This window comes from Phyllopteryx taeniolatus, chromosome 11 (assembly GCF_024500385.1).
Source record: "Phyllopteryx taeniolatus isolate TA_2022b chromosome 11, UOR_Ptae_1.2, whole genome shotgun sequence".
Lineage (NCBI taxonomy): Eukaryota > Metazoa > Chordata > Actinopteri > Syngnathiformes > Syngnathidae > Phyllopteryx > Phyllopteryx taeniolatus.
In genome coordinates this window covers 15,209,032-15,223,407 of record NC_084512.1, presented here as the reverse complement: position 1 = coordinate 15,223,407, position 14,376 = coordinate 15,209,032, and the positions used below count along the sequence as shown (strand labels likewise).

Sequence of the window (14,376 nt, the reverse complement as noted above, 5' to 3'; positions counted from 1 at the left end):
CCTCTCTCACGTCCCCTTTCAGGTGACGTTGCTATTAGTGGGCCAAGAATCCAAAGAACGCTTGGTGAATTCTGCTTCACAATGATAGTAAGACCCCACATTGAAGGATCCCAAAGCGAACGCTTAGCTGCCACTCAACGCCATGATATTGCCAAGGATCAATGAGAGCCAATCTGTTTTCCATATTTAAATTAGGAATCACAGTGATCCAATCAGAGCAAAGCTTATTTACAGTACAAATCGAATATTAATGAGAAATCAGTTCATCTTAATTCCCAGGCGTAAAAGACCAAGTACAGTAGCTTAAAAAAGAGCATCCTAGGCATTTCTAACCCAAATTATCTTGCGAACCCGATAGAATATTTAAAAAAAATTGATGGTATGAGACCTTTAACTGAAAGACATCTAAATATCACCATGGCTTGCCTTGTGCTGGTCAATGAGTGTGCGTAGAGCCTCTTCATCATCAGGAAGGCTGCCATGGAAACGCAAACTCTGCTCTGCCTCGGCCAGCCACTCCAGCAGGATGTGAACTGTGGAGTGAAACTCCTCAGCCTGGCACAGGGCTTGCTCCAGACGTGCCTGCTTGGACACTGAAAGGTTGCACACTGTCTCCCAGCGAGTGCTCAGCTCCTGCATCTGTACTTTGACCCAGGAGGAGTCATCGTGACTGCTGTCAATCAACTCCCTGGCTGAGCGTTTGAGAGCCTGGACGCTAACTGTCCTCTTTCCTAACTCCTTCTGGAAAACCTGTAGAGCATTATGAGTAAAGGATACAGTCAAACATGGTACTCTCAAACATGCAGGAAAAAATAAACAAAAATAGCTAATCTTTATTATTGTGGTTGTAGTTTGCAGTAGAACTGCTTTGCATCAAACTGATGTGTTAAAAACAATAATCTCTGAAGGTGTCAATCATAATTCACGGGAAGAATGTTGTGGATGAGTGTCTTCATGAGACTTAGAATTTTCTGATGTTTGCTTTCTTTTGGACACACCTGTCTCTTCTGGAATATAAGGTGCTTTAGGCATACATTAAATGTGTCTTCTAACAGAGTCCTAGCCAGTGCTACAAAGAACCATTTGTTGTGCTGCTTTTGTTATTGACATTGTGCCGCTGGCAAATAAAGGCGTGTGTTTTCTCACAAAACATGGCTGAAGCGAGAATGTCAAACCACTTAGACCTCAATGGAGTAATAATACAATTCCAAGCCCGTTTATTGATCTATTTTTGACAATGTTTTAAGTGTCTTTTGTTTTCTATTGTGATACAAGAAAATAGCTATGGTATAAAATGTAAATTTATTTTGAGACTGCAGTTGGGAGAAAAGTCTGGACCTTGTGGTTGTCTATCAGGTTCAAAATCAGGTCGATGTCTCCATGAACTGGCTGGTCTTCAGCCATCTGAGGCTCCACTCTGTACAGCCAGTCAATGAGAGCCTGCAAAGCGTCTTTGAACTGGCCAGAGAAAAGCAGAGCCTCCTCCAGCTTGTTTTGCCTGCAGGAACGTGCACATTATTATCATCAACAATGAACCAGGCTATGCAAGCAATCTGAAAAGTGGAATAACTAAAAATGAATAGGTGTAATCTACTACAATTTATACTTTCAGGCGTCTTCTGTTTTTTTCTCATACATTAAAAACATTGATGGAAGAAAACACAATTATAAAATACATCAAAGAAAAGGAGATACAATTATTTGGCCCATTTGAGACTTCTAAATCTGTTCTACGACCCCAATTCCAATGAAGTTGGGACGTTGTGTTAAACATAAATAAAAACAGAATACAATGATTTGCAAATCATGTTCGACCTATATTTCATTGAATTCACTACAAAGACACGATATTTAATGTTCAAACTGATAAACTTGATTGTTTTTAGCAAATAATCATTAACTTAGAATTTGATGGCTGCAACACGTTCCAAAAAAGCTGGGACAGCTGGCAAAAAAGACTGAGAAAGTTGAGGAATGCTCATCAAACACCTGTTTGGAACATCCCATAGGTGAACAGGCTAATTGGGAACAGGTGGGTGCCATGATTGGGTAGAAAAGGAGCTTCCCTGAATTGTTCAGTCATTCACAAGCAAAGATTGGGCGAGGTTCACCTCTTTGTGAACAAGTGCATGAGAAAATAGTTGAACAGTTTAAGGACAATGTTCCTCAATGTACAATTGCAAGGAATTTACGGATTTCATCATCTACGGTCCATATCATCATCAAAAGGTTCAGAGAATCTGGAGAAATCACTGCATGTAAGCGGCAAGGCCGAAAACCAACATTGAATACCCGTGACCTTCGATCCCTCAGGCGGCACTCCATCAAAAACATCAATGTGTAAAGGATATCACCGCATTGGCTCAGGAACACTTCAGAAAACCAATGTCAGTAAATACAGTTTGGCGCTACATCCGTAAGTGCAACTTGAAACTCTACTATGCAAAGCAAAAGCCTTTTATCAACAACACCCAGGCCAGAGGTCATCTTGGATGTACTGATGCAAAGTGGAAAAGTGGTCAGTCGAGTCCACATTTCAAATTGTTTTTGGAAATTGTGGACGTCATGTCCTCCGGGCCAAAGAGGAAAAGAACCATCCGGACTGTTATGGACGCGAAGTTCAAAAGCCAGCATCTGTGATGGTATGGGGCTGTGTTAGTGCCAATGGCATGGGTAACTTACACATCTGTGAAGACACCATTAATGCTGAAAGGTACACACAGGTTTTGGAGAAACATATGCTGCCATCCAAGCAACGTCTTTTTCATGGACGTCCCTGCTTATTTCAGCAAGACAATGCCAAACTACATTCTGCACGTGTTACAACAGCGTGGCTTTGTAGTAAAAGAGTGAGGGTACTAGACTGGCCTGCCTGCAGTCCAGACCTGTTTCCCATTGAAAATGCGTGGCGCATTATGAAGCGTTTAATACGACAACGGAGACCCCGGACTGTTGAACAGCTGAAGCTGTACATCAAGCAAGAATGGGAAAGAATTCCACCTACAAAGCTTCAACAATTAGTGTCCTCAGTTCGCTAACGTTTATTGAATGTTGTTAAAAGAAAAGGTGATGTAACACAGTGGTACCCAGGACCCTGTCCCAGATTTTTTGGAACGTGTTACAGCCATAAAATTCTAAATTAATGATTATTTGGTAAAAGCAATCAAGTTTATCAGTTTGAACATTAAATATCTTGTCTTTGGAGTGTATTCAATTAAATATAGGTTGAACATGATTTGCAAATCATTGTATTCTGTGTTTATTTATGTTTAACACAATGTCCCAACTTCATTGGAATTGGGGTTGTAAATGAAACCTGACCTGTGTGTGACTTTACCTCTCTATGGACTTTCCACAAACAGTGTCCCATTTGTCCCTCAGCTCGCTCAGCATGTCATTCAGTTTCTGATTATCATCCTGAAGTGAGGTCTTGTCCTTGAGTGCTCGTCCAGTTCGTGCAGTGGTATCATACACTGAGTGCTTACTGCCCAAAGCCTTCTGGAACTCCTGTTTGTAAGAGATTTATACCGCTACAGTACATATAACGCAGGAATTGTATTGCAATGTTACCTTGCCTTCTAACTAACTACAATACGGTGTATCGAGCAACGTGAACAGATTTCCCAACAAACAGCTGAGTCTGGTCGGAATGACCACTTCAACCAGAGTAAAACGCACAAAGAATTTTTAAAATCTGACGACGGCTTCTGGAGAAATCTTATTTTTTTGTGTCAGAAAAAAATGCCTTTTTGAGGAACTTTTTTTGTGTAATATCACCTATAGAGAATCTGGTATAAAAAAAATTAAAAATGCCTTCAAAAGAGTGAAACAGTATAACGTGATTATTCTCCTCAAACTTTTAATTTCTTCTGCTACTCAGGGAACCCTTCCTCAATTGGCTGTCAAGTTTCAGTTAAAAATATCCACCAATAAACTTGTACGGGGTGAAATTCCGAGGGGTTCCCACCAATAAACTTGTACGGGGTGAAATTCCGAGGGCTACTGCAAGTCGATTTGTCAAAATTGCAGACATTTCAAACGGCATCACTTGCCCTAAAAAATTGACTTAAATAGTGCAAATGGAACATTGCTCATGAGAAGAGCAGTGTGGCCAGTAGAATAGGTAATGTAATATAGTAATTCATTTTTTTCGTAATTTATTTGCTATGGAGGATTTTAAAGGCCTTTTTAATTGCTCATTCCATTTTTTTTTTTTTGAAAATTCCACAGATTACAGTTGTTGTGACTTTGGGCTTGTCCCACAAGGGGTTGCCACACAGAGTCACTCACTTGATTTGTTTGGCACAATTTTTAATCTTCCCACTGAGTGCATCTCAGACAGTATCTTAATCTGTGTATGTATTATGATTAGGAACATGGCATTCAGTATGGGAAAACAAAAATGGGTCAAAACTCAAGCACCACAGCTCCAAAGAGATTAAAAGTATCCCAAAGCACGGCCACCCCAAATACATTTGCTCTATCCTAGTATTATGACGGGATTAACACAATCTGCCCATGCACCACTGCAGAGCAGGGATTATGTAGACTGCGACAGAATCACAAGCGTGACTAATGTATGCACTATACTGTAATTCATCTGAATAGGTTTTACTGCAAACGTTCCCACCCCTCATTCTCTCTGACTGAAAGCAGATAAATGTGGTCTGTTAAACATCGACGTCAATGTTCATATATATATAGTATATGTAAATATACTCTCTTGTTTACATGACTGTTCATTCAGTGAGGTTCCTACATGTTTTCCTATGGTCAAATTGAAGTACTTTCAAGATGCATTTTCAAAAGCTTCAAGCACTCGTTCAAATGCTGATATTCGCTGTTACTGCTCACCTTATGTTGAGACAGCTGATTCTTGATTTTGTCTGGCTCATTGGCAATTTCCACCTCAGAGTCCAGCGTCTTCTCAGATTCATCCAACCACTCCATCAGTTTACTCCAGTTTTCATGGAACTGAGGACCAACAAAATGAAAGCAGTTCAACATTCAATATCTCTAAATTCTGTGAGCTTTTTGTTTAGGTCATAAAAACAACATAAATCCGCATATGTGCAGAATAGGATGAGAAGTAAGTAAGATCCGCGAGTGACTGAACTCCCCTATAAGGTTTATAACGGTCAATAGATCCTACCAGACTACTTTTCTATCAGACAGGGCCTTGGCCTTGGGTGTTAGGTTAAAAAAAACAATGCCATGCATGTGGCCTAGATGCCTGTGAGTACCTGTTTCGCTCTCTTCCTCGCATCATCCAACACACGACCACGTTCCACAGATCGCTGGACCAGCTTCTCCCAGCGACCTTGTACACTGAGGAGCAGGTTCTTGATCAGAACCACATCCTGCTTCTGGCTGAAGTACTTCAGATGAGTGCCTGTCTTGTCAAGCTCGATGATGTCATCCCTGTGAGAGTTGACCTCAGTCGCAAACATCTGCAAAGGAGACAGGGACAGACAATGTGTCAGCTTCATGGCTTTTAGTTCAATGAAAAACAAAATAGTGAGTCAGTGAAATTACTAGCCATGCAAGAAATGAGTAGTGTCTCTGCGGCGCAATAGTGTCCTCTCTGTGCAAGCATTACCTTATGCTCATCAATCTGAAACAGGATGGTTTCCAGAATCAGAGAAGCGGGCGACACCATGTTCAGCGTCTGCTCTGCTTGGGTCAGCCAGTTGATGAAGTCCTGCAGAGAGTTGTGGAAATCTGTGGCCAGGGTCAAGGTCTCCTCCAGTTTCACCTGTTGACATAAAACATATTCATACGCCATCCTTTTGCACGACATTGTCATTAAATACAGCTGCAGTATCAAATAATTTCCGTTGATGAATCACAAAACTCACTGTTGCTGTAACATAAAGTCCCTCATGGCAAACATGAGCCCTAACCGAATGAGAAAATGCATATCACCGTAGAGGCTGATGGTGAAGCAGATTTCAGCTAATGGATTTTTAATTGAATGAGGTAAAAACATCCGTTGGGCCACATGCTCATGTCACACGGCCATGCTAATGATGTTAGCAAGCTGATGTTTCATGCTACGTCTGCCTCATATGTCAGTGGGAGCACTAAAAGTGGACTGAAGAGTTGCCAGTTCTTTATTCTATTATTGTTTGGCTGGAGAAGGCAATGTGATTCTGGGAACGGGACCAAAGTAAAGAGGAAGCCGACTGCTCATTGTGAGGCCGGGCCTTATTTGTAGCGAGAGAGTTATTTCGGCTTTTTGAAAGGATTGTGTTTATTTATTGAGGCAAAACAAGTAAGAGCATGTTGATTACGTCAAACACTTTTATGGAGGAATCATTCCTATTCCTTTTGGTAACATGTGATGTTATTACTATGGTGTATCTTTCTTAATTCATCCATCCATTTTCTATAACGCTTTGTCCTCATTAGTGTTGCAAGTGAGCTGGAGCCAATTCTATACTTTGGGCGAGAGGCGGGGTGGACCCTGGACTGGTCCCCAGTCAATCGCAGGGCAATGCTTTATATTGAATATCGTTATTAATATCAGAATTTTTATTAGCTGATTGTACGACATTGTACCTTTCAAATATGTTTTTTTTTTAAATACTGTATGTACTCTATACACATAATTTGTATGGGGTTTTTTTTTCTGCATGTTATAGCTGTACGTTTTATTCTGTATGGTATATCGATTTTCCTTTTAGCACATTACAAGTGACGTGAAAACTATAATCCAATTCCTCTTTAAGTGACAACAACAGCACAGTGAGGGATTCATACCTTCCTTTCAGCAACTTTGGCCAGCGTGGCTTCCCATTTGTCCTTCAGGTTGGCAAGGTCCTGCTCTGTGTTTCCCTCAGGCATCATAGCGAGCAGCTGTTGACCTTTGGTCATCAGCTCTTGATACAGCTCCTCCTTCACCTCCAAGGCAGAACACAACTCCTGCGTGGTGACATGATTCAAGTCATTTCGGGATAACACATTCAAGGTCAACAGTGTAGTGCAAAAACTGCCGAAAGAGTCACCATGTTCCCACAAACATTTAAACAGTATCATGTTTGTACTTTAGTAAGTAATCTCCAGAAATGTTGCTTCCAAAAATGTTCCTAGTGGTGCTCCTTAAGAGAAACTGAGCAGTGTAAGTACCATAAATGGAGGAAAAGGGGAAAGAAAACATTCCTGGAGACATGGAAGTTAGATAATGCTGAAACAGTATAACACATCATGAAGTCTTTTGGTCATCTTCTGCAGCGGGATGCCAACAGTGTCATTTCATTTTCCCACTTCTGCTAAACACAGAGGAGGCAGGGCCGTCCGTCACCTTGCGGACCAGCCATCTGCATGAGCACTATCGCATTGTTAAACACGTACCAGATGGGCGTTAAGCTGCTCGCGGGCTGTGTCTGGTAAGCCACCCACAGCCTTTGATGCCAACAGCTGACGTTCTGTGTCTTTCAGCCATTGTAGCATATCTTCCACCTCACTATGGAAACCCTGGGCCTACAACACAATACAACCTGAGTCAGACAAAAGGTGTCACACATACACTCATTGTTCGGAAACTCCGAGGGGAGAGGTTCTCATTTCTTGGATTCATTCATTCATTTTGCTACCAAAACTGTTTGACAGACATTCTGTTGCACATATGTTAACATACAAAACATATTGATCGATGCTGAGTGAGCAAACTATTTACATAAATTATATTATGCAAACAAACAAATTTGAAATTGTAAACATTTTACTGGTGCATAATAGAAATGATCAGTTCTGAGATATTCAGCTTTCTCAGCCTAAAGATAAAGGGTGTGGTGTATTATGATGAATATTATATTATTCTTCTGTAATTTTCTTTCCCAATAAAATCATTTCACATATGATTTTAATGCCAAAGGTCTGAATACAAATAAAGAGGAATTGAACTTGTCCTAATAGACAATCTAAAGAAATGTAAAATAAACCTCTCATCATGTCTATATACCTGAAGAAGAGCACTTTCCAACTGCTGCTTCCTCTGCTTCGTCCTCTCCAGGATGGCTTTCCAGCGCTGGTCGAGGTTCTCCAGTTTTCTCCTCAAGCAAGAAGCTTCCTCTCCAGCACTGGATTGGACTAGGTCATGCCCTGCTTTGTTCACCGTCTCGACTGTTGACTTGTGAGCTAATACGTCAATTTGGAGGACCTGCGGAGAATAAAATAGTGGGGAAATCAACACCAACAGTCACAGTAGCAAAGACAGATAAATCCCTCATATAATTTAATAGATGCAATTTAAAAAGTAGGCAGCATAGATACTGTATCCCTCCTGCTTGTCTGTTTTTCCAGTAAAAGTATTTCTGTATTCTCAATAAAGAGACAAAAGATGAGAACATTTACATGATGCTTGGCCAGTTCAATCTCAATGGCTTTGGGGTCTCCTCCAGCCTTTCTCTGCTCATTGAGCAGCTCCTCTGTGTGGCTCATCCAGGCCAGCAGCTCATCCAGTGCATGCTGGAACTGTCCCAGTGCCAGAAGGCCTCCCTCAAGTTTGTGCTGAAGTAAGGAGAGAAAACACATTTAGATGGTGCAGTGAGTGAAACCACCACTAGATATCAACCGTCTTTTTATTTTTTTCGGCACCTGGCGGCTGATGAGCTTCTCATCCAGGTTTTCCCAGAGCATCTTGAGCTCGTACATCGGCTCCTGGATGGTGCCACGGTCAGACTCCTCGGTCACCTTCTTCAGGAGGAGGTCTGCCTGATGGTTCAGGCGCTCCATCTCGATCTGCAGCCTGTACGCTTCGACTTTGAACTCCTATTACACATATTACAAAGTCATATTGACAATATAAAGTACATATGGAAGTATAATTCATTAGGTCCAAGTGCACATCCTGTTGTTTTAGTTACTTCATCCAGGACTGTACCTTGAGCTCAACAATCTGCTGCTTGACAGTTTCTAGGTCTGTACCCACAGGTGACATGGAGTCCAGTTTGCTCTCCAGGATATCTACCCAGTCAAACATACCCTGTGTGTAAGGCAAAGTAACATGTTGTTAATAGAAGACCAAGTATTGTGCACATTTTCCATTTTCCATACAATGCTGCCTTTACTTTTCTAAAGTAAATCCACATGGAAATGGATACAATAGGAATGAATCATAAATTTTAAAGGACTGTAAAATATGCTTTTACAATTAGTCAAATCAAAGCAGCTGCGTGGAGGAACAATTCATGTGGGGTGCAGGTTGATCCAAATATAGCAAAGCAGCGTGAGAGGTGTGACAATTAATTGGATGCTCATAAAACAGGTGTATTACTTACTGTAGCTGAAAGTCATAGATGGCATTGCAATCTGTGGTTTTTAAGTAAAGGCCTTGAAAACAGTGTGGTGCATTGTGTGTTTCAAAGTATTCTTCTTATCGCTACTTCACAAAAAAACACAATATGTGCATAATTTTAAAAGTTTAACTTTTAGGACAACCTTTAATTTCTTCCTACTAGAAATGCATGGGCATAGATAACCACAATGGATCCAACTGCGAATCTATTGGAGTTTTTCTTCGCATAATTTGTTATGCCACAATAGCTTTATCACTTCTATGATAAATTAATGCCATCAATTTGCCAAGTTTCAAGACATCTTAAATCCTCTTATGATCATATCGTATATGAACATGGTACAAATTAGGGTAGGATATGAACATGACAAATGTTAGTTTATGGTTCCAAAGTGAATAAGTAGCAATCAATGTACCTGCAGGCCATCTTGGAATTGCACTGCACCCTGCATTGCCTCCTCGAGCCTCTCAACTCGCTCTTTCCAAGTCTTATCGAGATTTTCCCATGCAGAGTTCACCTGGTGGAGTAAAATCACGAGTTACAGTATACGGATCATTCTTCAAGCAGAATCTCAATAATAGAATGACCAAATGAATCATTTAAAGAAAAAACAAAAACAACCTCATCAATGCTTTTCCTTATCACAGGTTTGTCAGGTTCTCCGCAGGCTGTCATGAGCTCAGAGCCCTGGCTTCGAACCGAATCCAGCTCCTCTTGAAGCCCATCAATCTCCTCCTTAAAACCCTGTGAAAATAAAAAGAAAAAGTGAAACCTCCAACACTTTTTGTCTCATTTATGCAGCAGGTCTGTCTGTGCAGACCTCCACAAACTCCTGCTGCTGTTTGACAACTGAAGGATCCACTCCTGGTTCCTCCAGCTCCCTCAGCAGGTCCTGGCTGTCTTTGATGGTGGCCATCAGAGCGCAGTGGTCGCACCAGAACCTTTCAGCAAGGTCCATCACATCCAACAGCTTAGCCTCCCGTTCCTCCAACAAGACTTGGATATCGGTCCACAGGAACACCATATGGTCCAGTTTTTCTTGTACAGCTTGTGGGAAAATACATATTTCATCTTTTTGCAGAACTTTTTGAAAATTTGTAAATTACCGTATATCCATGTACACTGATGATACCTTTGGCAGATAATTCTCTGTCTTCTGACCGTGCAATCATCTCTTCACCTCGCTGCTTCAAGGTCTCATAGGAAGGTAGCAGTTTCTCCAGATCCATGCCGACACATTTGTTCTCTGTTATCTGCTCCTTGATTTTGTCCACCTCCACTGAAATGGAGGGCGGCTGACGCAGGCGCTCGGCTATCCGCTCCAGGGATTCCAGCATGGGGTCGATTTTATCATGAAACTGGTGTGTTACAACAGAAGAGGTAATTTCAGTCACTATTGCAACGGCAATACCTATCATTCTACTGTATATTACCTAAATGTTTAGCTGTAGACTAACCAATGAAATGGTACATACAGTTAAGTATATATTGTAATAACAATGTTTACTAATAATAATTCAGTTAGTTAATGACTATTAAAATGTGTTACATTTGCACATTGTTTCAGAAAAAGAAGTGACACTACAACAGATATGATGCTCTGAAAACACTATTCTTCATTAAAAGCCTATCTTTTATCATAACTGCTAGGTTTGTCATATTATTCACTAAATAACAATAAAATAAAAACTGTGAATTTGTTTTCATTCAGAATCCTCCTCAATTCTCATGAGACAGATATTCAAATAAATGAGCAGAATAACAAAATATATCTATTGACCTGAGTGTAACAAAATATATCTATTGACCTGAGTGTATTTGAAGATGGCCTCATCTAGCTCAGCAGCTCTCATTTTGACATCAGCCTTGAGTTTTGTGTAAAGCTGCTCAGACGTTGTGTATTTCTCTCTGATGGGCAACCCTTCCTCTGGGCTCAGTTCCAGTAACTGAGGTCCAGTCTTATTCATTTTGTCGATGTGCGGTTTGTGCTCGGCAATCAGCTCTCGCATTTGCTTTAGAGGACATAATTATTTTTTTTAAACAACTTTAAAAGCTTTTGAATGGAGATGCTGATTGAACCTCTTGTGCCTTCTTACCCTGAGTTCCTCCTGTTGCTGCCTAAGCATGTCATACTCGATGGCGGGTGGGGGCAGCTGGTTGAAGGTCTTCAAGGTTTCCTGAAGCCATGGTGACAATTCTTCATAGGTTTCCCAAAACTGGCTTGCGAGAGACTGGGCTCGTTCCAGCTGCAGACAGCGCTCTGAGTTCAGTTGACTCACCGCACCATACTTCTTCACCAGAGTCTGGGTCTTGGCCTGACATGAAACGAGATATAATGTATGGCGTAGTAGACAAATAAATATTTGCTATTATTTTTCACCTGTAACAGTTCCTTTTCCTCTGTCGTTTTGCTGCTCATGATGGCTTTTCCTGTTTTGACTATTGCATCCACATAGTCTTTGTGCCTCATAATGTCTACAGAGAAGACCTGGAAAACACACTTAAGTGAGTTTGGTCAAATGTTGAACAAGTCGCCCTCTCACGCACAGATTGTGAGTGGCTGACCTTATGTGCTTGTAGCTGGGCTGCAGTTTGGTCCTGCCCCAGTTTGATCTCCTCCATGGACAGTAGCTTATTCTCAGCATCAGTAAGCCATGCTAGTTCAGAATCTGCTGCTTCTTCAAACTATAAAAAAATAAATAAAATTTAAGAAAATGGAAAACAGCTACTAGGAGGACAAAACAGGAAAAAACTAGATGGGGGAAAATCCCTTCATTCATTCTGGCTCACCTGCTGTGACTTGAAAATGTCGGCGTTGATCTGGTCGACCTGCTGAGTGATACTGTCACAGACAGCTTTGTACCGCTCATTGTCCTCCGTTACAAGCTTGTCAAGACCTTCTCGGGTGTGCCAGGGGATGAGATCCAGGAGGAAGGTACTCAACTCATTCAACTTGTCCACTACAGCTTTTTGGTCTTTAGTCTCTTTTAGCAAAGTCTGGAAAAGAAGTTTCATCAATATGACCAAAAACAGTGTTGTGTCATCATGACTCAGTGTGCCATAAAATGTATTGTGAAGTAAATACCTAATTCATGGACAGAAAAGCAATAATGTCTGCCTCAACATATAGACCTACTATGCATCCAATTAGATTGTTTTGACTTCAACAGTACTGTATTCACATATCATTGAAGGGCATAGTAGCATAGTATCTGCAGATTACTAAATTAAACTGTCATGTTATAATAGGTTTGCAATATTTCAGCAATTTTCAATGTTGGAAATTTCCATGGGGAATAACAGGAATTAACTGTAAGTCTGAAAAATTGTAGGCTCATTTATAACAGGGAACTGAAACGTTCGGTTTTAAAATCTGATTTTAATCTTAAAAAAACAATCATGCAAATTCAGTGGACTTTCGGTTTTGGCCTGTTCATCCCTCAGCCTCATGCACACACTGCACAAGTTACAGTAGAGCTAGGCCACACAGTACACATAGCCTGCATACACATTTGGGAATATGTTTATTAAAGTCATCTTTTGTCTTTAGTTAATGTAAATAACTGGATTAGGGTTAATTGTACAAATAAACTTCAGTCAAGCTCTCATTGCAAATGAACGCTTCCCTAGCTAAATATCCCATAGAGCTTCTGGATATTTACTAAATTAGAAATGCGCAGTCGCATAACAGTCCTTTATTCATTTCTCCAATTAGTTTCTGATGAATGAATTGAAAAAAACATTGACAATTACAATACACCATCTTACCTTTTGAGCTTCAGTGAGCTGCTTGCCGATTGGCTCCTGATCCACATAAGAACTGACCTGAGCCTCTGCCTTCACCAGCCAGGACCTCAGATCATCATGTGTATGGTGCAGTTTTGTGGAGAGACTCAAAACACGCTCCAATTGGTTCAAAACATTGTCACTCATGGAGGCGATCTCAGCATACTTTGTTTTTATTCCATCCAATTTGATTTGGATAACAACTACCTCATCACCTGCATTTAGAGAACTCTGAATGATTCAAACTCTTGCTGGATGACAGATATGTAGTAAGGGTGAACATACCTGTTGTTTGCTTCAACAGTGCCATCCCATTGAAGATGGCTTGGTCAACATTCTTCTTCCTCAATTCAATATCACTTTGTAGAGCCTAAAAGGAAACTTACAACCTTAGAGAGTGACAATAAACATGTCCTTGTATATAAAAAATAATGCGAAAAAAAATAAAACCAACTGAGAAATGATTGACTTCACAGAAAAGACAAAAGGATGCTGGGCCGGGAAGGAGCGTGTACCAGTTGTTCTGCCATCTGGTTTTCAAGGGTCTCTACTATGTAGTCCTCCATAGACACTTCACTCAACCGTGCATGTGCCTCGCTGAGCCAGTTCATGAGCGCCACCTCGTCTTCTCCAAAGAGCTGGGCGTTGGCTAGGGCTTGCTGCAGCATCTCGGCTTTCCTCCTGCAGCGCTCCTGCAGCTCAATGTAAGCGGCCTGCGTGGCGTCCAGTTTGGACTGAACAAAGTGCTTGTCATCAACTGAGCTCACAGCTTTGAGCATCTGACCCAGACTGATGGCGTGAAACACGTCTTTACTGTGATTCATAATCTCTTCTTCTATGACCTGAGCGCAGGGAATGGGAAACAATGCAATACAAACAGAAAAGACAAACAGAAAACCAACTGAAATTGAATGCAAATGGAACAAATGAAAAGTAAAAAACAAAAGAGGATGGATGAAAAACTTAAAAGGTGTTACACTGATTACAAAGATGTGGTATATTACCTTATGATGGGAGATCTGGTCTCCCAGTTTTGATGTCTCTGTGCCGACTGGTTCTGAGTTGGAGAGGCGTTTCTCTGTGACTGTGAGCCAGTCGCTCAGGGGCTCCAGGGTCTCATGGAACTGCTGGGTGACCACCAAAATGCTTTGGAGTTGCTTATGCCTGACGCACAACGAGAGAATATCAGTAATAATATAATATGTAGCCATATACTATATGTGTTGTTGAAGAGAGATTTTGTTAGATACAAAACATAGTATCAAGGAAAAAACATGCTCAAATGACGATT

The 14,376-nt window shown here is 40.9% G+C and overlaps 1 protein-coding gene across 30 annotated transcripts in view; it reads right to left on the bottom strand.

Annotated features, from left to right (window-relative positions):
* Positions 1-14,376, bottom strand: part of dst (dystonin) — a 138,307-nt gene that overhangs the window by 16,372 nt on the left and 107,559 nt on the right. For 26 of the 30 annotated variants that reach the window (XM_061789438.1, XM_061789423.1, XM_061789420.1 and 23 more), the window contains 25 exons: positions 14,090-14,249; positions 13,601-13,927; positions 13,371-13,455; positions 13,068-13,300; positions 12,090-12,296; positions 11,865-11,984; positions 11,680-11,787; positions 11,396-11,614; positions 11,108-11,311; positions 10,432-10,657; positions 10,120-10,346; positions 9,921-10,043; positions 9,715-9,816; positions 8,885-8,986; positions 8,599-8,772; positions 8,356-8,511; positions 7,964-8,161; positions 7,354-7,482; positions 6,763-6,924; positions 5,600-5,755; positions 5,244-5,450; positions 4,855-4,974; positions 3,338-3,507; positions 1,339-1,498; positions 427-750 (listed from right to left, as the gene is read on the bottom strand). In XM_061789438.1, coding sequence (XP_061645422.1) covers positions 427-750; positions 1,339-1,498; positions 3,338-3,507; positions 4,855-4,974; positions 5,244-5,450; positions 5,600-5,755; positions 6,763-6,924; positions 7,354-7,482; positions 7,964-8,161; positions 8,356-8,511; positions 8,599-8,772; positions 8,885-8,986; positions 9,715-9,816; positions 9,921-10,043; positions 10,120-10,346; positions 10,432-10,657; positions 11,108-11,311; positions 11,396-11,614; positions 11,680-11,787; positions 11,865-11,984; positions 12,090-12,296; positions 13,068-13,300; positions 13,371-13,455; positions 13,601-13,927; positions 14,090-14,249 — 4,399 coding nt within the window. The remainder of the gene's footprint in view (positions 1-426; positions 751-1,338; positions 1,499-3,337; positions 3,508-4,854; positions 4,975-5,243; positions 5,451-5,599; positions 5,756-6,762; positions 6,925-7,353; positions 7,483-7,963; positions 8,162-8,355; positions 8,512-8,598; positions 8,773-8,884; positions 8,987-9,714; positions 9,817-9,920; positions 10,044-10,119; positions 10,347-10,431; positions 10,658-11,107; positions 11,312-11,395; positions 11,615-11,679; positions 11,788-11,864; positions 11,985-12,089; positions 12,297-13,067; positions 13,301-13,370; positions 13,456-13,600; positions 13,928-14,089; positions 14,250-14,376) is intronic. The other 4 variants (XM_061789434.1, XM_061789439.1, XM_061789446.1 and 1 more) reach the window with 1 other exon arrangement.